Here is a 25,122-nt window from a genome sequence, read left to right on the forward strand (position 1 = left end):
TAAGTAACCTGTGTAGTTTGACCTCTGTCTTTGCTGTCTCCTGCAGGTGTGTGTCCTGTACCCAGTGTGGCGCAACCACTCCAGGCTTAAGGTGTGAGTGGCAGAATAATTACACTCAATGTGCCCCCTGTGCCAGCCTTTCAGTATGTCCCATCTGCCTGTTGGACTACAGTGAAGGCACCATCATTGTGCAGTGTCGACAATGTGACAGGTATGTGGTGTTTTTACAAAACCCGTCAGCCCAGAAGAAATAGTCTGTACTAATTTTTTGTGGCTTAATTAGCTGTTATCTAAACTGTTCTTCTTTCCACAGATGGTTTCATGCCTCTTGTCAGAGTCTCCATTCAGAGGAAGATGTAGAAAAAGCTGCAGACAGCAGCTTTGACTGTACAATGTGCAGAGCTTTTAAGACCACTAAAGGTGGGAGCAAAGTGATTCCTTTGTGTTTTTCTGTATTTGTAGAGTCCAACGATTTGATTGTGACATTTGCCATCCCTTCTTTTGTGTTTATTGTTAATGGCTTTTATGTGTCTTATGCTGCTGCAGTTGTGACCAAGGCCAGAGACGCCATTGAGCCTGTAATGATGACGCAAATTGTCACAAAGGCAAAAGAAATAGGCAAGTCAGATTAAAAGCAGATGCATTATAAACAACAGTGCAAATATTTTTCCCAGAAAGATGGTGAGTTTGTCTGAGATAACACATTTCTTTTTTTGCCATCTTCAGATCTCTCAAGGACCTATACCCAGGATGGTGTGTGCTTGACAGAGTCAGGGCTTTGCCAGCTCCAGAGCCTGTCTGCCACTGCATCACGACGCAGGAAGCCCAAACCGAAGCTGAAGCTGAAGATCATAAACCAGAACAGTGTGGCAGTGCTTCAGGCACCTCTGGACCCTCTATCAGAGCACTCTCGAGATGAAGACATGGAGGATAACAGAGGTACTTGCCTTCCTCACATAGAAACAGCATGACATGAAAGAAAGCAGCTAAGATGCCTTCTGTAATTTGGATGATGAATATGATTTTCCCCTCATGACCATTTTTCCCGCTGGCTACTTTCTTCTTTTTCCCTAATTTGAGCTATTTAATCCTGTAACAAGTTTTAAGTCTTTCAGAAATATTTACAGCTGCTCAGGTCATACTTGATATAATTAAAGCCAACCCAATGTAGATGCATTTAAAGTTAGAGAATTTGCTTTTGCATCACATGTTTATTTAAAGTCTTTAATTATGTTATTTTGTGCTGTTTTCTTTGATGTAATATCTCTGAAGTGTCAGTTGTGGTTGAAAATCTGTACAAAATTATGGCACAGAATTAACCAGTGTAAAATATCAAGACAAGACAATAAAGACTGTCTGCTTACTACACTTTTAACCTCCTGTCAAGACTAATTAAACTGCTTTACTAAGTAAATTATACTACTATACCATACTTTGTTTTCAGACACATTCTTTTTATTCCAATCTATACACATTAATAATCGCCTTTGACCAGGTACAATGATTGAGTCCCAGGTACACTTAATTTATCAAGAATTAATCACATTGTCATGATCATTTCATAAGAAGAGGTTAAAAAATGTATTCCAAGTCCATGGGCAGCAATGTAGAATCATAATTAAAAACACATTATAATCTATAGTAGGTTACAGACTAATTATAAAATTAGACATACATGTGATCCCAACAATTGGTGACTTACTGTCCTGGTTAACCAGTTTTAGAACTCTTAATAAAGAAAAAAGAATTTGACTGATAAAAAACGAAAAAAAACAACAACAAAAAAACTAGTACAATTGGCCATAAATCACACCGGAAATTAAGGTACTAATGCAACTTAATTTCAATCAGGCTAATGTCCAGCCAGTGAATGGAGTTCAGATAGAATTGACCCCGGTGCTGTGTGGAGGGAGAGGGGCCCAGCTAGGGTGTTCTGTGCCGCAGGGCTGTCACTCATCATCAGTGCTCTCTCTCTTGCAGAGGCAGAGCTCCTAGATTGTGAAGGGAAGTCTGACTCAAGCCTGGAGCGAGAGCCAGCAGAAGATGACTCCAAGGGGCCCGACGGCGGCAAGAAGAGGAAGAGGAAACCGTACCGGCCGGGTAGGGCACCTGATTGAAGGAGACAGCTCCTCTGAAGCATAAAATAGTGCAGTACATGCCCGACGTTGTAACTGTAGCAAAGCACTGCCATCTCGGGCCTCTAATCTACAGACGGCTTTATCTAGCGTTTCTGAGCGTTCACACTGGACACAGTGGGCAATTAATAGAGCGGTTCACTCAAAATTAATACAGCATATTGTGTAAATGTTAATGGTGTTGGGTTCTTTATGTATTTTCGTATTCGAGTCCATAATCTGTAACACTAACTATGAATTCTTCTCTAAAGGTATTGGTGGGTTCATGGTCCGGCAAAGGAGCCGTCCTGGACAAGGTCCAGGCAAAGCCAAACGTTCCCTCTGCAGAAAGGACTCCTCTGGCTCTGTGTCAGAAAACCCCCTTGGAAAAGATGAGGGTGTGTACACCATTATGTGTCAACACATGCAGTACTCTGTCTCCTCATCTGTTAATTTTGGATGTTTTTTAATTAGCAAAAAGCATGAGAGAATAGTGATGCATTTTTTTATTTCTTGTAGGATGGACAGAGGCGCTGCCTGATACCCCTGTGGATGAGATACCACCTGGACCAGAGGTTCCAGAAAAAATAAAGAAGCGTTACAGAAAGAAGAAAACCAAGCTGGAGGAGGCTTTTCCAACCTACTTGCAGGTCTGCTGCCTTTGACACCACGCTGTTTGTGAATGACATTACCAGTAATTGAATAATTTACTTTCGCATAGGATTGAAATTAAGCGTGATATTTTAAACATAACTCGGTGATTAGTGCATTCAGAAATACAACCTCTCTCTATTTTGTATTCAGCGATCACTATTACATCATCATTTAATCACAGTTCGTTTACTTTTGTTTTTGTTGTAGTTTCCCATTCATATGCACAAATAGTCTGTCCATGTCTTGCTGTATCTTCATAAAAAGCATTTTATGTCACCCTTGGGAAGGCTGGGAATCCAAAGTACATAGCCTGCACACCACTTCCAGAACTTTGGTGGAATATGCACCTCTGTGAGCGTTTTTGAAAAAGGAACAGCCTATAGGAGCTCCCAGCAGAGGAGGCTCATCTGTAATGATGCTCTTGAAATGGTTGCGAATTGACGTATAAAAGCTTAATTGGAGATGACTTCAAGGCTTCTTTTCTCTAGCCAGTATCTCAGTGTCACCTTGTGTTGGCTGAAACAAAGATATGTGATATGCCTTAAGCCACAGACAGCTGTCAGTGTTGCTCTTTATCCCACCACTGTGAGAGAAAAATGCTCAGTCTAACCAAAAGGTTCAACACAGAGAGGCACATTTCATTAATAATTGAACCTGCAACACGTTGGGCTTTTAATGTCTTTGTGCAGCAGGGAGCTGCAGTTACATGTCGTTGAGGATAGCAGATGACTTGTGGGTTTAAGTGGTTGGGGGAGGTAGGTGCTGAAGTGAGGTCACCAGCAACATGACAGAGTTTGAGCTTCTCCCTATTTTTTATTTATTTATTTTTAACTATGGTCAGTTCTCATGGGCCTTTGTGTGTGTTTGAATCATTCCTATGTAACAGGGTGGTGTGTTTGCTATGAAATGTGTCCTATAAATGATGTCAGAAAGTTGACAGTTGCTGAAGATGTGAAGTGACCAGTGCTTTGTGTTGTCATGCTCAGGAGGCGTTCTTTGGAAAGGACCTATTGGACAAGAGCAAGCAGAGCAGACAGCAGGGGGTGGAATCAGGTTTGCTGGAAGAAGGTCAGAGCCATGTGGAAAGAAAGCACCCTACCACCACTTTCCTGGGCCCTTCATCAGCCCCGCTGCTTAATGCCTCAACATCACTTCCTAACAGACCAGCAGCACGTACGTATGGATTACTTCTGGTCTCTGGTACAATGGTTGTAATGATTGATTGATTGATTGATTGATTGATTGATTGATTTTAAGCACCATTTTTTATTAGTTGTCTAAATATCTTATACAGCGTTATCGTAGACCATTGCTGAAAGAGTGTTGGTGCAAGTACTGGGAACACACACGCCTTTCTTGTGTTTAATTTTTTCACTTTTTTAAAACAATTTCTCTCCCACTGGGTTGGCAAGGTGGTACAGTGGTTAGCACTGTCACTTCATAGCAAGAAGGTCCTGGGTTCAATCCAAGCAGTGGTTTGCAGGGCCTTTCTGTTTGCCTCGTCAGGACTAAACGGTCCATAAATGAATGAATGTTTGTCCCATGACTCGGCTATCGTCATTACCCAATGAGCGTGTTCACCTCTTTCATACTGAGCATTGAACATATGTTAAAAGACAAAGTCGGAGGTTAATCTCTGGTCATCAGTGTTCAAAGACTGAAATCTGCAATTTCAGCAGGAATGCCACCCCAGGTTGTAAAGCAGTTTCACTGCACTCTGGTTAAAGTTTTCTAACCTTACCTGACATTTCTAATGGATGTGGTCAGTGTGGTTGGTCAGCAGTATATTCTTTTGTACCACATTCAGTAGTGTGGTTACAGATGCAGAACATCTGTGCAGGCAGGACAGAAGTCAGTTATAAAATGCTTTGATAGGTTTCAGTTTCTTAAATATTACTGTTGAAATAAAGAACAGTATTTCCATTCTGTAATTAGTAAGGATATTGTGTGTCTGACTAAACATACACAGGTACACTTTCTGTTCTCTATGCTAGCTTGCTCTGTGTTGCCTGTCTACTCATGCACTCTGTATTGTGTCTCTTGTCATTTTACACAAAATGACTGATGCCTACTGACATTTATGCAGCCAGACCACAGGATCTCTAAAACTGACAATTTACTAAAAATCCAAAAGGAAGGAGTGTTTTGTAGTTCTTGTGATCACTTTTAAGCTGTCCTAAGATTAAGTTCAATATTTTACTTGATATTACACAGTAGATTTAACAGTTTTACCAGTTTCATCTGCCTGTCATATTTTTGGACAAAACTTCACTCCCTAATTGACTTTATACATGCATAGTAGAAAACCATCAGTACATTTATTGTTATTGTTTGAAGATTGCTTGTTTTAACCAGTGGCAAAACTGCAGAAAGTAAAGTAGATGTCAACATGTTTGAAATGCAAATTATGACTGAATATTACATCACATTAGATATTGGAAGTCAGTGTCAGGAGACTGGGAATTGGTAATTAGTTGGTTTCCATTTTGCTCTACTTCAGTTACCCTGGTTTTGTTACGCAGTTTAATAAATCTTACCTGAATTATTAGTGTATTAAGGTTCAAACATTGATGTGGCAGAACTCTGCTGATCAATATGTGTTGTCTTGTGCTGCAGCTCACATTGCCCTGAGCTAGAATTAGCTAGAAACATGAAACAGAGTCCAAGAACTAGAGATGACGTACATATGCTTACTTACATATGTGAGTGCAATCAACGTGGTGACGCTGTAATTAAAATCCCAAAAGTACCTTCTGTAAAGGCTATGCTTCTCACACTGTGAGTCACATTGAGTTGTAATTTGACACATGTGCTCATTGTGTTCTACAAAAAATAGCTCTTGGGCCAAACAAATGCTTGTTAACATCTGATAACATCCAATCCCAATAGGACTCCTTTCAGTGTGAGGTTATAAATCCATGTGTTCAGAAGGCTTATTGGTTTATAACTCAAGTTGTACTTAAGATATTTTGGTTGAGTGCTGTATCTTCACTTTGAGTCTCTGATTTTAATATTAAATCTAACAAGACCCTGGTGATCGGATAAATCTCCAGAGAGAACATTTCATCTCAAGGTTCTTCCATCATTGAGTCTAGCCAACAAAAGCTTTTCTGTTTTTCATTATATTTATAAAACAATTTTCTGTACATCAGTGACACCTTTTTTTGGATTAATCATGGACCATCAAATTGAACTTATACAAATAAATTTTAAAAAAGGTGAAAGATAGTTGCAAAACATAATTGGGACACATGATGTATTTATATAATTCTGACCTGCCAAAGTGTACCTTTGCTGTTTCAGCAGAATTTGTCTGATGTTTCTTTTGTTTTAGCTGAAAGACAAAGTTAGCCATTACCATATATACAGCTGTACTGTAAGTGCCATTCTTTTACATATACTTAAAATATATTTTTATGTATTCATTCCTTTCAGTAATGTTACATTACACAATCTTTGAGTCCAAATGGCACAATTATTCAAATAGAAGGTTTGAATATGAGATTAATCCCAACATCTCCTCTGGCACACTATGAGATTGTCACGTTTTTAATGGTGAGTCTATTCATTTTGTTGGATTTCTTATAGAGTTCTTCCCCTGTTTGCTCAAGACCAAATTTTCCATGTGACATCCAAATAAATGGTTCCAAATTCCACCCTCATTTCCATTCAGCATCATCATCAATTATGATTTGTGACGATTTGGTTTTTCTTTCTTTTGTTTGTTTCTTCCTTTTCCCCCCATCTACAGAGACGTCTGAGGAACCATTAGTTGATCTATCTGATGTTCTGAACACTGATGCAGACATCTTGGGAATGCTCGGAAAGCCAAGCAGTGACTCTGGTGCGTCATGTAATCTCACAAGCAGTCACAGCGGCAAAAGTTTACAGTAGTCGCCCATTAGTGGGTTGACAAAATCTCTTCCTGCCGGTTCAGAAATGTCCTCAGACACCAAATTTATTTTGCTTTCACCACTGATTTATTTAAATGTCACTTTTTTTAACAATGCTTTTTGGTTCATCCTTATATTTTGTTTCTTTGCATTGTCTGAAGCGTGTTGTGCTTGTTCTGTCCTCACAGTTTTTCACTCATTTTATCTGGTTTTGGGTTCTTGTAGGTCTTGATTTTTGCCCCTTCCAGGTTGACAGCTCACCTCCTCCTTTTGGTAAGGGTGTTATGGCCTACTAATCCCTTGCTTTAGTGCATTCTTCCTCTCTTACAGTGTGCGTCTATTTGAGTGTGCATGTGTATAAGCTGCTTCTTATTTAGCTTTCTCAATCATTTCAGTTTCTGCTACTTAGAGCTTACCTAACCCAGTGCACAGTATTCAGTCCTATGCTTATGGTGTGTCAGTCATTGTTTGCAACCGTGTTCCACACAGATGACATTTTTAATAAGTATGGAAGCAAATCATCTTACCAGAAATGTCTTCAAGATAGCAGAAAGGACAAGCAGTAAAAAAAACAAAAAACAAGTAATTCAGAGAGCATTTTCAGATGTCGTCCAATTTCTGAACACAGTGAAGGTATTCTGTTCTCAGTCCTGTGTCTGGATGGGAAAAAAACTCAGCAATTTTAAGTTCTGCAGCAACGTACATGTCCTTGATTCTTTGTAAGGAGTACTTTCTTAAGCTTTAATGCCCCGTGGGTGGATGATTTTGTTCTGATACAGATCTCGCCAAATAAAGGTTGCAGTATTTTTTACCATACGATTTATATTGAAAGATTGCTGATTTCTGGATTTGCTGGAGCAGTAAATTGGTCTTTCATGTCATTCAAGGCAAAAGTTAACATTTTTTAAGCTACATAGTTTAACTGATGAAGGTCACATGTAATCTATTGTAAAAAAAAATTTTATATCTGTTCAGAGAAGCAGCCGACAAATTGCTTTTACTTGATCCAAATATTCAGGTGTATTTTTTTCTCGAAACTAGTATGACCTGTCTATTTGTTCATATTCCCAAAACACAGGAACCCTGAGGAGCTGTGGTCATATATTGTTAAGTTTTGATTGCATTCCACAGGCTGTTAAGACAATAAACATGTTCTCACTTCAAGACCCCATTTATAATTAAGTTATTGGTTTAGTTTTCAGTTGCTTACTTTGTATGTGTGTACATGCATGTTGTGATTTGTTTTTGTGTGTCTTTGTGTGTTTCCACAGCTGGTCTGGACATTGGGCCCCTGGCAGGCAGCTCCCCAGTTGCGGCCCAGTCTCAGGCAGGCCGGAGGACACCTCGAACTCTCTCAGAGGAACCCTTGGACGGCATTCTCAGCCCAGAACTAGACAAGATGGTCACGGATGGTCAGTGTGGGAGATCAGACATTCATCTTTATCTTGACGACACCATATGTCTTTTTAAAACAAAACTTATAGTGATGAATTTTCCTCTGGTTCGTCTTGTTTCAGAATCAATTCTCAGCAAACTTTACAAAATTCCAGGTTTGTAATTTTATTGCTTCTTACAAAACTACAAACTTGGATTCACTGTTCTATCACCTTGCTTAATTTTCTGTGAACTCCAATTGCATCTATTAGTTAAGATAGTAAAGTTAAGGCTATACTAATGCTGTCTGATTCTGTTTTGGGAATGGTTTATTCTTGAGTGGTCATATTTTAGTACACTTCTACAAGATGTGGTTAAAAAAAAAAAATAGTAAAAATTCAACACTGGAGGAATGAGGAATACTGTTTACTAACTTTTACAATAAACTCACAGTATTATGTTTCTCCTACAATATTTCAGAGCTGGAAGGCAAAGACGTTGAGGATCTTTTCACAGCAGTTCTTAGCCCCAGCACGAGCCAACCACCTCCACCACAGGTGCCTCACCCCCAGGGTCCAGGGCCCCTCCCTGCCACAGCTGGGCTTAACATGCCTCACCCCAACACAGGTAAATTATTTGCTGTTAGTGTGGTACAAACCACGTTACTGAGTTCTGTTTTGTGTGTTTTTGTTTTTTCTTTCTATAATTTGCATTTAATTCAGCCTGTAAATGTTTGTAGGGTTTCCTCGGATACCGGTGATCAATGGCATGATGGGACCAAACCAACGTTTCCCTGCAAATCCAGCAGCAGGGCCCTGCCTACCTGAAAGTTTCCCCTCCCTCAATCGAATGCCTTTTACTGACAATCCAAGGTAACATAACATTGCCTTCATGTAAATGATTACATTACCATTGTGATTAAAATATACTGTTTCTGAACTGTTTCTTTTTGTTGTTAACAGAGAAAGGAAGTTCAATCAAACACCTAGAGAAGCAGTTGGTTCATGGGCCTACCCTGGCCATGGACTCCCCTGCTCTGGTCCTACACCTCCTGGTTCGTTGCCTGAGGGGGAGACTGAAGCCATGTCGAATGCCCAAAGGAGTACACTTAAATGGGAGAAGGAAGAAACGCTTGGAGAGCTAGCAACTGTCGCACCTGTCCTATATACCAATGTCAATTTTCCCAACCTCAAAGAAGAATACCCAGGTTGGTTGAAGGCTTTAAAATTTTCCTTTGTGCAAATTTTTACTGTTCATGTTCAGACACATATCTTTTCCCTTTTATTGTTTATGTTGCTGTTATTTCTGCCTACCTTTGGGTATTTGTTTGAATGCACTCACTGCTCTCTTTACAACATTGTATAAAAAGATAACTTGTGTACTCAAACTCCTGGCGTGACGGCTCTGTTTTTTTTTCTCTCAACAGACTGGTCTACACGAGTAAAACAAATTGCAAAACTTTGGAGGAAAGCTAGTTCACAAGACAGGGCCCCATATGTGGTAAGATCACATATACTGTTGAATTTTTCCATCTCTTCGTGTACCTCTAAGACATAATACTGCGAACCACACAAGTCATAACACTGTCACTACTACACAGATGCATTAGTATGCAAAAAGTCTCCTGTAAATCTGCCCTCTTGCCAATGCAATTTGAAATCCTGCCATTCACAGATGACCTAATTAACATAGGAAGCCCTGTGAAGTATTACAACTCACTATGGTCTCCGTAATTATGCTCACTAGAAGTAATTTTATTTGGCAGAGGCCAGTTACAACGACCTAGCCTTAATTAAAACTTGGCATTAGTGTTTTTAAAGGATATTTTTGCCTTTTATTACAGGGTTACATTTCTCTTGTGCTGCTTTTTCTATTTGTATCTCGCTTTGACATTCCAGTGATGATTATATGATACCCAGATGATGTTTAGAAGAAACCCTGTACCAAAGAAATACTAACTGAAAATGGCAGCCTAGTAGTATGATATATCTGTGCATTGATATTTTTTTAGTACAGTCTTAATACACTCAATCAAATGACCGTCATTATTTGTTATTCAGCATTGCCCTGTTGTAGGCTAGTTAACTAGCTTGTTCTTAGAAATGAAATTCCCTTTTCATAGTGCCACCTTTTTGCCACAGAGAATACCTTGATCCCAATTACCTACTCCCGATGTATTTCCAACAAAATTATTAGTGTAGTTGTTGACTCTCTGTGGACAGTATGAAACCATGTTATGTTTACTAGTGTGTGATATGCTCGTTGGTTCTTGCCAAGACAATGTAGGAGGTTCAGAAAATTGGATATCAGACTTCATATTGTCTAGTGTCATGTGAGGGGAGCTGGAGGTCGTCTTGAATAAACTTTCTATGCAGTTTAAGTTCTCATTTATCACTGAGATAAAAATGTAATGCCAAACCTGTTAGTGATTTGTGAGTAGGTTTCCTCAAGTAAAAAATCTGTTACATTACGTTTGCACAGTTAACCTGGACTTGTATTTTGCCATTATATGAAAGGATTTGTCTGATCCACTGTTTCTTTTTCCTGCAATTGTGATTTGTTTACCCTAGCAAAAGGCAAGAGATAACCGAGCAGCCCTGCGAATCAACAAAGTCCAGATGTCGAATGAGACGGTGAAGAGGCACCATCCACAGCAACAGCCTCCTGAGGTGTTTGATCCCAACATACCACTAGACACAGAACTGCTGTTTAAAGACCCTTTGAAACCAAAAGAGTCAGAGCATGAACAAGAGTGGAAGTTTAGACAGGTAAGAGTGTATGCAGTGAAGTCAGCGAATGCAGCGGCAGGTCCACTTTAATTAAGACAGCTAAGAGGTGGTTTAGTAAAGCTCCCTATACAACTCACTGTCCTACACATTAACCACGATGACATTGGTTTGTTGGTCCGTTTCATTTTTCTGTTGTTTTTCAAATCTCTCTTTTGGTGTCTTAATCCAACTTTTTAGTCACTTATTTTTACTTTGCTCTTTCAACAGCAAATGCGGCAGAAAAGCAAACAACAAGCCAAAATTGAAGCCACTCAGAAACTGGAGCAGGTTAAGAATGAGCAACTCCAACAGCAGCAACAACAGCAACAGCAACAGAATAACAGCCAGTCAGAGGGAGATGGCAACAACAGTGGCAACCAGAGCCCAGCCTCCCAGCCAAGCAATGGCAGCATGTCTCCAATGCAACAGCTCAGTTCTAAGGAGGGCTTTGTCAGGCCACAGCTGCCAGGGACCCCTACCTCAGGTCCTCCAGAGGATGTGTTCTTACGACCCCCTCCTCCACCTCCATCCGGACCTTCCTCCCAGCCTCAGTCCCCTCAAGTCTTCTCACCAGGCTCCTCTGGTTCTAGACCTTCTTCTCCCTGGGACCCATATGCAAAGATGGTTGGAACACCAAGACCGCCAACACTCGGGCCAAATACCTGTCGCAGAATCCCTGTGGAATCTGGTAAATCTCCCACCTCCCTGATGGAACAGCAAGACAGAGGGAGGCCTTCTCCAGCTCATGAGTCTTTTGGCTCTCCAACATCTATGAGCAGTGACCCTTATGCCAAACCTCCTGACACCCCAAGGCCAAGTGGTGAAATGGACCCTTTCCTGAAGCCCATGGGCCCCCCCAGGGCTAGCCAGTCCGCACAGGGACGCCCCCCAATGGGTTCTCCTGGGAGAGACCCATATTCAAGGCCCATGATAAGGAATGAAGCCTATCAGCGTATGGCTCAAAACAGGATGATCCTGTCTGACCCTTACTCAAGACCTTTATTAACACCAATTCCTGGAAGTAATGAGTCTGGCTCGGTTTCTCTGTTCAAAACACCAATGCCCCCTCCTCAGGCTCAGGATCCCTTCAATCGCCCAGGTCCACATCCTGCTGACAGGTTCTCCCAGAATCAGCAGAATGACCCCTATGCTCAGCCTCCACACACACCAAGGCCGTCAGGGAATGACAACTTCACCAGTCCTCCTAGAATGGGTCAGCATCACCCTCAGGCACATTCATTTGCTCAGCCAGGACCAATGAATCAAATGTCTAGAAATCCTTATGCTCATGCACCTTCCACCCCAAGACCTGACCATTATACATATGACCCTTTTGCCCAGCAGTCTGGTCCCAACAGACCATCTAATGACCCTTTTTCTCAGCCTTCAAGTACCTCTCGACCAACAAATGAACCTGGTGCTCAACCTCGGCCATTCTTTGAGCCCTACGCTCGACCTCCTGGTACCCCACGTCCACATGACAACTATGGTCAGCCATCAAACACCCCTAGTCCATCCTCTGACCCTTATTCACAGGCTCCTGCTACTCCCCGCCCCAGTGGGATGAACCAGTTCACTCATCAGTCACACTCTACACAGCGGATGTCACCATCACACTCAGGGGACCCTTATGCCCAGCCACCAGGTACTCCACGGCCATCTGTGGGGGAGAGGTTTTCCAAGTCACCAGGTAGCCAGAGGGGTCCAATGGAGCCATTTACGAGTACACCTGGGATATCGAGGACGGGAAGTAATGACATGTTTTCACAGCCTGGGGTCCCCAGACCAATGCTGAATGACCCATATGCTCAGCCTCCAGGGACTCCACGGCCAACTCCTGATGGGCTCAACAGACCAGGGCCAAGGCCCGGACCAATGGGAGGCCAGGACCCTTTCTCCCCTCCTCCAGGGAGGCTTCAAGAACCTTTTACTCATCCAGGTTCACAAACACCAAAACATCCTAGTGTCTCTGAGGATGGATTTACTCAGTCACCCTCGAGACGAACCAGTCAGACACCTGGTCATGACCCCTTTGAACAAACATCTTCTCACCAACAATCAACAGAAAAAGTAGAAATGAAAGATCCCTCATGTGTGGGTAACAGTGGAACAGCAATACAAGACCCAGGACAACTGGCTAACAACCCACAGATGCCCTCTGTATCTTCAGAGACACAGGGCGTTCATCTTGCTGAGAGTGAGGAGAGACTCAGACAGGTACATAGATACTGTTGGTAATTTTGTTTTTTAATGTTTTGTTTTAATGAGTTTAGTAATTTACCTGATTAACTTTTTAATTAATCTTCAGTTCTTGTCAGTTCTATATTTTTAGATGCAGCATAATATCAATGCAACTAAACATGACAAGAAACAATGTTTTTATTATGATTTCTAACCTGAATAAGTATTAATTGCACAAGATACATCCATATATGTTTAGATTTAATAAAAATGTACTGTTAGTCCACTCTAGCAACCAAAGTCTTTATGGAACATTAGCCAAAAATAACCTGACAGTTAAAACTTAGTCATGTGACAAAATGTACAGGGTGGGGAAGCAAAATTTACAATATTTTAAGGCAGGGATTGAAAGACAGTGTATGACCAATTACTTTATTGAAAGTCATGAGAATTTATTTGCCACAAGAAAATTGACATAATAGAAAATGTTTTTATTCTATGTGTTCTCCTTCTTTCTCAATAACTGCCTTCACACGCTTCCTGAAACTTGCGCAAGTGTTCCTCAAATATTCGGGTGACAACTTCTCCCATTCTTCTTTAATAGTATCTTCCAGACTTTCTCGTAATAGTTTTGCTCATAGTCATTCTCTTCTTTACATTAGAAACAGTCTTTATGGACACTCCAACTATTTTTGAAATGTCCTTTGGTTTGACGAGTGCATTCAGCAAATGACACACTCTCTGACGTTTGCTTTCCTGATTACTCATATGGGCAAAAGTTTCTGAAAAGGTATGGATAATAGTGTTAGGTATGATTATGACAGCAATATATGTTTGGTTTCAAAACAATTGACGTAGTGCCTGCTGAGAAAAAACAACTAAATGTTCATTGTAAATTTTGCTTCCCCACCCTGTATACATTTAAGCATTGCGATATACTGATACCAAAACTGGTTTTCTGATGCAGCATTGATTCTTAAAAGCACGATAAATGTGCCATTAATAGTTTGGTAAATAATAGCCATGATATTGCTTGTTATAAACAACAACATAACTTGTGGAACACCCCACAGTGTGCATAGAATTTGTTAAAAATGATTGTTTTAAACAAATTCTATGCACATTGTGATATGTTCCTTGTACTATGACATGTTTTCCTAAAATTGTGTTTTAGACATATTGTTTCATCAGAAGTACTTTGTACCATATACATTGTTTAAATGTTTGTTTAAAAAGGTTTAAGTTTCGTATTGGTTTTTATGTTTTTCAAGCGACAACGAATAAGAGAACTCATCCTCAAGCAGCAGCAACAGAGAAGTGCCATTCGACAGGAGAGGGGCCCTCAGGAACCTCCTGGTAACATAGCCCCAGGGACACCACGACCCTGGCCCCAGGAAGGCCACGGGCAACCAGGCGAAATGTTCAATCGGCCTCCTCCACCTTATCCTGGTCAAGGACCCATGAGAGGGCCAATGCGGTTCCCTGGACCCTTTCCAGTAGATCAGCGTGTCCCTTTCGCTCCTGAGGGACAAATCCCTCATGGTCCACATCCTGGAGATCCTAATTTGAGACATCAAGGACCAAGGTTTGTGCTATTATATAAAGCTTTAGAAAACACCTTTGTACTTTGAATATAATATGCCTGATTATACAATGCTGGGTCATTTTTAGCTGCTAATATTTGTTTATCATTTTGTAGGTTTGTGTTTCCACCTGGTGTTGTTGGACCTCATGGAGCCCAGGAGTTCTTTCCCCGAGGGCAGCACCCAATGCAGGATGTCCCTCCGCAAATGAGACGATCCATGTCTGCAGAAATGGCAAAGAGTATGGGTGGTAACCCTAATGGGCTACCCCAGCACTTTCCACCACGGGGTATGCCAGTGCAACAGCACAACATTATGGGCCAGCCTTTCATTGAACTACGACACAGAGCTGCAGAAAACAGGCCACGTATGCCGTTTCCTCCTGGTGCCATGCAGGGAAGCAATATGGATCCCAACCTGCAGACTCAAAGACCACAAGGCTTTCCAGCAGCACCTGACGCCAGGTTCCCATTAAATCAGGGTCCCAGAGCTGCAGACCCCTTGTCTAGCCAGGCTGGCCATGTACAGCTTTCTGCAAGCATGGAGAATCTCCATCAGCAAACGCAAATGTCAGGACACAACATACTTAAACAGTCTCCACTGATGAGATCCATGAGCCAGCCTGCTTCAAGTGAGACTCAGAACATGGCAGCATCTATGATCCTGACAGCACCCCCTGCTGGGCAGGCTGAGACCACATCTGTGGCCAACAATGAGGCTGTGGAAGAGAAACTGGATGCAGAAGAATCAGCAGTCAAAGATCTTGAGGATGTCGAAGTGAAAGATTTGGTGGATGCTGACTTGGAAAACCTGAATTTGGATGCTGAAGATGGCAAAGACCTGGATCTAGAAACAAATGATCTACACCTTGATGACTTCCTTGGGGTGTCTGGCAAATTTGATATTATTGCTTACACAGACCCTGACCTTGACGACATCAAGAAAGACATGTTCAGTGAAGAACTGGATCTTAGTGATCCCATGGATGACAATTCTGACACTACAGACGTCAATAAAAACTCAAGCTCTAGTGGACCTGAGGCTTCATCAAGTTCAACATCTATTCAAGCAAAATCAGATGCCACGGGTGAGCAGTCTTCAGGTGAAATCAAGCTAGAAGCCCCCGGGAATCAGGACTCTGCTTCTTTAGCACCTCAGCAGGAAATTAAAACAGAGGTCAAAGACTGTCAGAAGCACCCCGAGGTAGTAGACCAGCAAGCTGTTAGTAACACCTTAACCTCGACCCAGCAGGGAGTGCTCCCTGACTCCACCCCGGTCCTGTCTGGTTTACTCATTAAGCAGCAGCCTGAGGAGCAGTCATTAAATCCAATGGTTGAATCTGTCAATCAAGCCAGTAACCTCATGCCCCAGCAGAGCCAAGTCACTGACATTAAGCATGCCGCTGAACTTAACATGAGTCAAGCAATACCTGATGCTACCACTGCAGGAGAAACTTGTATGGGTGGCTTTGGGACAGACCACCAGGCGGGGCTATCTTCTGGTATCGACCAGACCAGTTTGAGCCAGGCTCAGCAGACTGCATTGAACACTGCAATAAGTCAGCACAACCAGCAACACCGTCCTCTTCTGCTGGAAGAACAGCCATTGCTCTTGCAGGACCTCCTCGACCAGGAGAGACAAGAACAACAGCAACAGAGACAAATGCAAGCCATGATACGACAGCGCTCCAGTGACTCCTTCTTTCCAAACATTGGTAAATTATTAAAGCCACAACTTCTATCTGTCATATGAGATATAGTTGTGAATTACCAGTGTTTTTTTGCAAAGAGATTATTTCTGACAGATGTTTGCCATTTGCAGATTTTGATTCCATCACTGACCCAATCATGAAAGCAAAGATGGTTGCTCTGAAGGGAATCAACAAAGTCATGGTTCAGAATAGCATGGGTATGCCACCAATGGTCATGAACAGGTAACAGATTACTTAGATAATTCAAGAATACTACAGAGTGAATCAAGTGATTCCATTTAATTAATGGCATTTATTTGTAGTGAAGGAAAATATAATGATAAAAGTGTGACTGTATTGGTGGTTTTCAAGCAGTAGTAATGATACACTCATGATGTGTTGTTTTGTATTACTATGAAAGTGCGTTGCTACTGTTATTATTAAATGTTAAAGGTTGTGCTCTTACCACATGACAGATTTCCCCCTGGCCCTACACCACCTTGTCCTGAAAGCACTCCACTTCCTCCCCAGGTTGTTGGACAGGTAAATGAACTTTAAATAAGCTGTATGGATTTTATTTTTTAAAAAATTGGTTCGATGTAAAAGTCTAATAACATTTATCAATTCTACACTCAGGATGGCAAATTGACCCAAGTAGCAAGACCAAATCCTCCAAACTTTGGACCAGGTTTTGTCAGTAAGTTCTCTAACAGTGTATGTGCATCTTAAACTTTTTGGTTTGAAGCTTTTGTCAGGCTTAGGAATGTTAAGATGTTTGTTTTCTGTGCTGTCAAGATTACTAACAAAAGAGCCCTTTTCTTCTTTCAGACAATGCTCAGAGGGCTCAATATGAGGAGTGGCTCCAGGAGACACAGCAACTACTTCAAATGCAGCAGAAGTTTCTGGAAGAGAAGATCGGAGCTCACAGGAAGTCTAAGAAGGCTCTGTCTGCCAAGCAGAGAACAGCTAAAAAAGCAGGGAGAGAGTTCCCTGAGGAAGATGCTGAGCAGCTCAAACATGTCACAGAGCAGCAGGGTGTAGTGCAGAAACAGCTGGAGCAGGTAAATGCTTGGCCTGTCAAGCTCCTCCACAGAATTTCTATCTCAGCTCTTCTCACAATAGCTGCCCTAAGCATTGTCTCTTATTTGGCCCCCTCTAAAATATATTTTCTCTTTATAATTCAAATAAAAAATATATCTCAGAAAAGTAAGACTAAATTGTGATTACAAACAAACACTGTCATTAGATCTAAACACACATAAGAAGTTAAACATGAATAGAATTTTTCCTTTATCTTTGATTTTATCATACTTAATTCCTTTCCTCAGGTTGGAGAGACATTTTCCCTTAAAGCTGCTAGTTTAGTCTACATAAGATAAATGTTATGACAGCTCTGACAGCTTAATTGAAAGATTGGCTGATAGTTTTATAAATGCAGCTTTTATATTTCCAAGTATATTTGAAAATGGAAAAGAAATATTCTAAACAGACCAACTTGTGTCTTCTGGTGAAGACTGGAGATATAAACCTCTTGACTCATTGTAATTGCTGTTACCCTTGTTAAACTGAATTATTTGTTATAATGTAAAGACAACACTTTCTCCTTTGGCTCAAGCTTTCTTTATAATTTGTCTTGTAAATCTGATGAAACACCTTGTGAACAAGATATTATTCCTAGGGGTGAAAAATTCAAATTTAAAAAGAAAGGGATATTCAAATTTACTTTGAGTATGAATACAATATATTGTATTTCATGATTTTTCTGGTCACCTTCATTAATGTAGCAGATTTACATCCATTTCTGACAGTCAGGCGTGCAACGTAATTCAAGGAAAAGTTGTTGTTCCATTTCTTATACCTAACAGACGTTAAGAGACAGAGGACACCAACTGATTCCACATTTTTTGTTTGATTTTGTTCTATTCTTTCTGTAAACAAGTCTCATGGTGTACAACAGCACAGGGTCTTCATTGTTGCATTGTGTGTCTGTAGATGCACCACACATTCTTTTTTTGGGACTAAAGAGGGACCATCACATGCAGATTATATATTTTACTGATGAAGGCAAATGTTAATTTTGCTCAGGTTGCACAAAAACTACTATGGTGTTTGCTGATATAGGGATTGAATGCACATCCCATTCATTCTGTTCTGACCAATTAAAATAGACTTTCTGTAACACATACACGCTTTTTTTTTTTTAAACTGTTTTCTCAAAATGTCTCCAAAAATGTGCAATGTATCACAGTATGTTGAATTATAACTCTTGTATCATTTGCTTGTTGCATTTCTAGATTCTTTCTAATACACAGTCTTAATTGTTCATCACTTTTTGTTGTATCACAGATGACCTTAGCCTGACGTTATTTGTGACTGTCATGTTTTCTTTCAGATTCGTAAGCAGCAGAAGGAGCATGCTGAGCTCATAGAAGAATACAGAGTTAAACAGCAGCAGAACAATATGACACCTCTAATGCCTGGAATGCACCCGGTTCCAGGTCCTGCTGGCATGGTCCCCAGTGGACCACCAATGGTCCAACCTCCTATGAACCCCATGATGCAGATGCCACTTCATCCTGGCCAGCAGAATGCACCTCCACGTATGCCCAATCCACCTCCTGGATGGCATCCTGGTGCTCCTATGCCTATGGGCGGACCGGGAATGCCACCTCTAATGCCCCCTCAGGTACCTGTGGGAAACCCAGGTCAGCCTCATCAGATGCAAATGGGTCCGCTACCTCAGCATTCACAAATGCCCATGGAGCCACAAGCACCACCAGCTCCACCAGGTGGGGTAAAACCCATGCCAACAGGTGGTGTGAAGTTTGATGACAACAATCCCTTTAGCGAGGGCTTCCAGGAGCGTGAGCGTAGGGAGAGGCTCAGGGAGCAGCAGGAGAGACAGCGGGTGCAGCTCATGCAGGAAGTTGAACGGCAGAGAGCTTTGAAACACCGTATGGAAATGGAGCAGCAAGGTATGATGGGGCAAGAGGGGAACATGGCACCACTGGCGCAGATGCCATTTTTCAACACGGAGCTGCCGCAGGATTTCATGCAGCCGCAAAGGCCTCCTTTACAACATCAGCAACAGGCGGTGTTTCCCCAGCAGCAGGGTATGCAACCAGGTATGGGGTCACCATCTGGGACATTCATGCAAGGGGAAAGGAGGGGCATGATGGGCAATGGTATGATGCCTCCAGATATAGGGCCTGATAATCTTCCTCTACAAGGCCCTAACTTTCCTCAGGGACAGCCACGACCCCGTCAGTTCAGTGGACCAGGAATAATGTTGCACATGCCAGGTGAGGGTCCACCATTTGGTGGTGACACAGCGACTCCGCTGCCTTCCAACTTCCCAGGGTCAGGCCAGTCTCTAATCCAACTCTACTCCAACATTATCCCAGATGAGAAAGGGAAAAAGAAGAGGAGTCGCAAAAAGAAGAAGGATGAAGATGCAGACTCAGTGAAGACTCCCTCAACTCCTCACTCTGACCTAACAGCTCCACTCACACCCTGTGTATCAGACACCTCTTCAACTCCCACCAGAAATCCCCATATTTTTGGAGACCAAGACTTGTCAAGGTCCCCCTTACTGGGCTCCTCCACCCCTAGTCACTCAGAACTAGAGAGGCAGCTTTCTGGAGGGCAGCCTGGACAACCAAGTCTCTCCTCAGATACAACAAGGATACAGGCTCAGGAACATGACCGGATCCTCAGCAACATTAAGCTGGAGCAGACTGATGCCAGTGAGTGTCGTGGGCCAAGGGAAGGGTCCATCAGCTCAGAAATGAGCTCTGTGAAGCAAGAAGGAGGGAAAGGCAGCACATCTCCCTTTGCTGCTGGGCAAAGTCCCAACAAGGGTGAAGCTGGTAATGAACTACTGAAACATCTTCTGAAGAACAAGAGTACACCTCCACCTGGACTACCCCAGCAGAGGTCAGAGGAGAGCCTGCGCTCAGAGGAGGAGGAGTCCACAGACTGCAAAACCCTCCTCAGGCAAAGCTCCATGGACAGCAATGGGGTCAGTCTTTGTGTTAGTCATGTTGTTATAAAGAGCTGAGGGGGTGGTCAACATAGTGAGTCATGGACAGGCTAAGTGATTCAGATGGGAGGTGCAGCATAGTTAAATTGTCATTCAAAAATGATCAGCTATGACTATGATATGAGTCACTGTTTATTGTTTGAAAACATCTTACTTGAAGCCAGTGGTGCTGCCTAAGTAAATGTCAATTTTATTCTTGCCTTTTTATGGAACTATCTTTTTTTGTCTTCAGGTATACTCAGATGGCGTTCCTGAATTCCCAGGACCTTTACTTCCTGAACAAGAGAAAAAGAGAGGGAGGAACAAAAGGGCTCCAAAAGGAGGGGAGAAGCCTGCCTCTCGCTACAAGAGGAGGAAGAAGGAAGGGGATGAGAGACAGCTGATGCACTCTGGCCCTGATACTGTGATGACCCAAATCAAACAGGTAAGATGGGACAGTAGCACTACCTTATATCATTTTAAAATTAGTGACACTGCATTCTTTTCTTGAAGAACAAATGAAGGTAAAATCAGAATTCTTTATTTTGAACTTTACAGTATTACTACTGGAAAAGGAAAGTTATCTCTACCAAGTATACAGGCACTCATTACCTGTGTTATGTTACAGTAATTATACACTCATTAGATGACAGTTTCTCTCACAGGTATTATTAGCTCTTGTTGATGAAAGTGGGGGCATGATTAAATGCTTCTATAGTGTTTTTTTTCCTTTTATACTAATAGGAAACCTACTGTGTCATTAGAAATGTGATCAAGTATAATCTTCAACATTTAATAAAGTTTAGTGAAAAATAAAGGATTACAAACAGTAAAATGCTGATTTCCTACAAAAATAGTAGAAATAGGGTCTAAATGGTGGATGCTGCCATATTTGGTCTTGAAGAGCCTGCACAGTTAATTTCAATAACCATTTGACCATCTGGACTCTGTTTTGAGTTAGATATTTGGACCAAAAATTCAACCATTCTTACATTAGTGAATCCAAACTTTAGAGCTATTTTTTAAAAGATCTCACATCAAGCAGGAGTGTGCATAAGTTTACTTTTATCAGGCATTTGCAGGGAAAAAAACAACTATATAATGCTGTTTAAAATTAGAGTATTCAAGTCTCCATCATTCTGTGTGGGAGCTCTAAGTAAACAACCACCCACCAAATTTAGGCTTTGGTTCATTGTTTCCTCTTAATGCAAAACATGTTATCAGAATGGGGGGGTTAAACATGCTGCTTTTCATTCACATGGGTTGGCAACTGCTGTGAAACATGGAAATTGTGAGACAAGTTATCAATCTATCCAACAGTAATGAGTGTAGTTATTCTACATTGTGTATATACACACTGGGTGTGCTAATGCTATGCCATTTTCCATTTATTTTTTTATTTGGTTTTTGTTTGTCATAAATGTTCATCAGTTTATGTTGTTTTTGTGTTTCTTCTCTTTAATTGTGCTCTAATTGTGCTCATGCTTTATGCTTCTTTCTTGACACAGCAGTTGTCCCTGCTGCCACTGATGGAGCCACTGATTGGGGTCAACTTTGCCCATTTTGCTCCTTATGGAAGCGGCCAACTCAATGGGGAAAATCTCTTGTCTGGTACCTTCGGCAGTGCCTCCCTCGATGGAGTGTCTGACTATTACTCCCAACTGGCCTACAAGGTGAGATCCATATACCATATTCCATATTGTGAGTATAGAGAGTGTAAATTAAACATGCAGCATGATGTGTTGACATCACATTGGCCCTGATTTCTAAAGCAGAGTAACCTGAGCAATCCACCAACACCGCCGGCATCTCTTCCTCCCACACCACCACCTGTAAACCGTCAGAAAATGATCAATGGTTTTGCCACAACAGAAGAGCTGGCAAGCAAAGCTGCTGCTATGGGTAAGGCTTCAGGAGAGTGAGCTTTTTGTCACATTTCATAAAAACCATTTCCTCCAAATAAGTACAAAATATTAAAACACTCAGATCTTATTTCTTCTATTTTGTTGGACTATTTTTGGTATGATTTCTGTAGGGATATCTTTTAATTTCTCATTCATTTTCATTTTCTGTCTTTTTTTCAGTATCCAAAGGACTGGTTCCAAAACCGCTGCATGTTCCATTTAGGACAGAGGAAGATCTGCTTGCCCGGGCCATTGCTCAGGGACCTAAAACTGTGGATGTTCCAGCTTCTCTGCCCACCCCACCCCACAACAACCAGGAGGAGCTCAGGTGACAGATAATTCTCTGAAATGATCTTTTTGCAGCTTAAGTGATCTAAAACTGTCATTTTGTTATTGAGGACTATGTCTGACCTTTTACTCATCATGTTATGTCTTATGTGGGCTATGTGATTTTGACAAATTGTCATTCTTTTTTTGCCTGTTCAAAATAACAGTAATAGAGGACAGGAGCCTTGCAAGGACAGGGACACACCTGATAGTTTTGTTCCATCTTCATCTCCTGAGAGTGTTGTTGGCATGGAGATCAGTCGTTATCCAGACTTGTCCCTGGTGAAGGAGGAACCACTGTCCCCTTGCCTGTCTCCCGTCCTCCCCATGCTTCCTGCACCTGATGGGAAAGGTAAACAAATACCTCAAATCAAATTATGAACATAATGAAAACATTTATTTAGACCTTGATGTAGAATTTTGAACATAGAGCTCCTGCATACACAGTGTGGCAGTCTTTTCTCTTGATTGTGCTTTTTTATCCTCCAGGGTCAGAGATCAAACTGCAAGATATAAAGACCGAACCTTCTTCAATGTTCTTTGGCTCCCCCTTTGGCCCCCTGGCTAATGATTCCAAACAAGGACTGGTTTCTGTGGCCATCACACTGAGACCAGCTGCAGCTGAGGTAAGAATACTCACTGTGCTTCAATGTGGTTTTGCAGAAATTCAGCTGTAACATCTCTCTAACTTTTTTTCAGGCCCCTAAAAAGAAAATTCCATTTTTCAGTGTTTTAATACCAGGAAGTTTTTACCCTTTATAAAGTTGTGTTAATGTAAGTGTTGCTATAAAATGTGTTCTGGGGGTAAAATGTGTTGATCACATTCTAATAAAACAAAACTCAATATATATCACAGCACACATCTCATGTCTCCTCAGCAGAAAAGAGCTACTTATCAAGTCAAAATTGTTATCCTTAAATGTACTTTCCATCAGTAGGGGTAAGTGCAAGTTCAGTTGTATCTGGTTTGAGAATATATTAATTTACTTTGCAAGTAATTCCTTTACTGTAATTTTACCTAACACCATACATACTTTTTTTTTGAGTAGGGATGTGATTGAATTCATCATAATCTTTTAATTCTTACATTTCCTGTGTAACCTGCAGAATTTTTTTTTTTTTTTTTTTTTTTTTTAGAGTAAAGGCCACTTTCTGTCCAACCATCATACAAACCAAGCAATGGTTTCTACCTGCTGATATATTTTGTATAACATATGGGTCCGATCAAGCAGTAACACGTGGACACGTTTCATGTTCAACAGTCTCTGTCATGTAAGCAGAGTAACTTATATGCATGTATTATACATATTTGAGTAGGTATTTATAAGCACTTTAACATTATCTATAACAAAATTTGGGGGGGTGAATTTTTTTGGTGAAAAATGTCAAATTACTGCTTGGTAACATGTGGACTTGAAACAAACATCAGATTTTTCAGCTTTACACGAACATTCAAAACATGTGGTTCTTGGCAGAAATTGATATCAAGTAGGACAAAACATTTTAGATATTATTTTCAACTATGCTGAAATTAAATTTTGGAGTAAAATATTGAAAAGTCTGTTTTATTGATGCACGAATGTGGTAACACGCGGACATGCTGCCATAGTAACACGTGGACAACTCTTTACCATTGTATGCGTCACCCAAAATACTGAATTATTTTTTAAAACAACAAGCCAGATATAATCACAATGCTTTATTTAATGTATTTCATACTAATACAGTGTTATTTACAACTTGTGGTGGTCCATACTGATATAGGTAAAATACAAATAAAGAGCAATTTATCGGTAACGGTTCACAGATAGTCTTTTTAAATGTGACAGATTGAATAAATTTTCAAATCTTTTAGATATAATTTTTAGCATCAAATTCAAGCTATATTTTTACATCTGAGGCACAGCTATGGTGTAAAAAGTGCAATCGATAAAATCAGTTATAACTTTTTTTTTCTACAAGTGGTATTTTAAGGATAACAGTTCCATAAAATAGAGATCTTTTGCTAAAAAATGAGCCCACTTGATAAATGATGTGTGCAAATGTTTTTCATGTTGACGTTCACTTTCGCTTGATCGGACCCATGTGCAATGTAAATAATGTAATTCAACAAATCATTGCTTGTTTTCTCAGAACATTACTGGCGTAGTGGCAGCCATTTCAGACCTCCTGTGTGTGAAGATCCCCAGCAGCTATGAGGTCAGCAGCACCCCAGACAGGGGGCCCGGGTCAATGCTCAGTGGTTCGAGGGTGGGCCCCAACACCATGGATCCCCGTGCTCCCATGCTCTTTCACTCGCAAGGAGACAATGGGTGGCTTCATGGACGACCAGGACCGATGATCAGGCCCAGCGGAGCACCAGGGATGATGCAACAGCAGCAAGCACATCATTTCCGTTTCCATCCCAACAGCCCAGGTAGGAGAAAAAACCTAAATTAAACAAGAGCATCTCTGATTCCCACATGTGCTGTAATACAGTTTTTAATTAAAATGTCATGTCTGATTTAAGCACAACATAATGACTCCCTGTGAATAAGCACAGAGCAGCAATGCAATTATAATATTGTAATTGTTTGTCTGTGGCTGAGCACAGGTGGTGACAGGCAGCCCTAC

At 41.2% G+C, this 25,122-nt stretch overlaps 1 protein-coding gene across 7 annotated transcripts in view; it reads left to right on the forward strand.

The window, feature by feature from the left end:
* kmt2cb (lysine (K)-specific methyltransferase 2Cb) overlaps positions 1-25,122 on the forward strand; it is a 66,383-nt gene that overhangs the window by 34,227 nt on the left and 7,034 nt on the right. For 2 of the 7 annotated variants that reach the window (XM_030160293.1, XM_030160299.1), the window contains 32 exons: positions 47-211; positions 314-420; positions 547-618; positions 727-939; positions 1,981-2,100; positions 2,387-2,512; positions 2,634-2,764; positions 3,755-3,941; positions 6,520-6,612; positions 6,887-6,934; positions 7,933-8,073; positions 8,179-8,211; positions 8,516-8,662; positions 8,775-8,907; positions 8,998-9,242; positions 9,462-9,535; positions 10,606-10,803; positions 11,032-13,020; positions 14,256-14,569; positions 14,684-16,281; positions 16,389-16,500; positions 16,734-16,800; positions 16,894-16,954; positions 17,086-17,318; positions 18,650-20,278; positions 20,532-20,723; positions 21,787-21,951; positions 22,051-22,180; positions 22,363-22,510; positions 22,677-22,861; positions 22,999-23,135; positions 24,643-24,925. In XM_030160293.1, the coding sequence (XP_030016153.1) occupies positions 47-211; positions 314-420; positions 547-618; positions 727-939; positions 1,981-2,100; positions 2,387-2,512; positions 2,634-2,764; positions 3,755-3,941; positions 6,520-6,612; positions 6,887-6,934; positions 7,933-8,073; positions 8,179-8,211; positions 8,516-8,662; positions 8,775-8,907; positions 8,998-9,242; positions 9,462-9,535; positions 10,606-10,803; positions 11,032-13,020; positions 14,256-14,569; positions 14,684-16,281; positions 16,389-16,500; positions 16,734-16,800; positions 16,894-16,954; positions 17,086-17,318; positions 18,650-20,278; positions 20,532-20,723; positions 21,787-21,951; positions 22,051-22,180; positions 22,363-22,510; positions 22,677-22,861; positions 22,999-23,135; positions 24,643-24,925 (9,476 nt within the window). The remainder of the gene's footprint in view (positions 1-46; positions 212-313; positions 421-546; positions 619-726; positions 940-1,980; positions 2,101-2,386; positions 2,513-2,633; positions 2,765-3,754; positions 3,942-6,519; positions 6,613-6,886; positions 6,935-7,932; positions 8,074-8,178; positions 8,212-8,515; positions 8,663-8,774; positions 8,908-8,997; positions 9,243-9,461; positions 9,536-10,605; positions 10,804-11,031; positions 13,021-14,255; positions 14,570-14,683; positions 16,282-16,388; positions 16,501-16,733; positions 16,801-16,893; positions 16,955-17,085; positions 17,319-18,649; positions 20,279-20,531; positions 20,724-21,786; positions 21,952-22,050; positions 22,181-22,362; positions 22,511-22,676; positions 22,862-22,998; positions 23,136-24,642; positions 24,926-25,122) is intronic. The other 5 variants (XM_030160294.1, XM_030160295.1, XM_030160297.1 and 2 more) reach the window with 5 other exon arrangements.

This window comes from Sphaeramia orbicularis, chromosome 17 (assembly GCF_902148855.1).
Source record: "Sphaeramia orbicularis chromosome 17, fSphaOr1.1, whole genome shotgun sequence".
NCBI classification, from domain to species: domain Eukaryota; kingdom Metazoa; phylum Chordata; class Actinopteri; order Kurtiformes; family Apogonidae; genus Sphaeramia; species Sphaeramia orbicularis.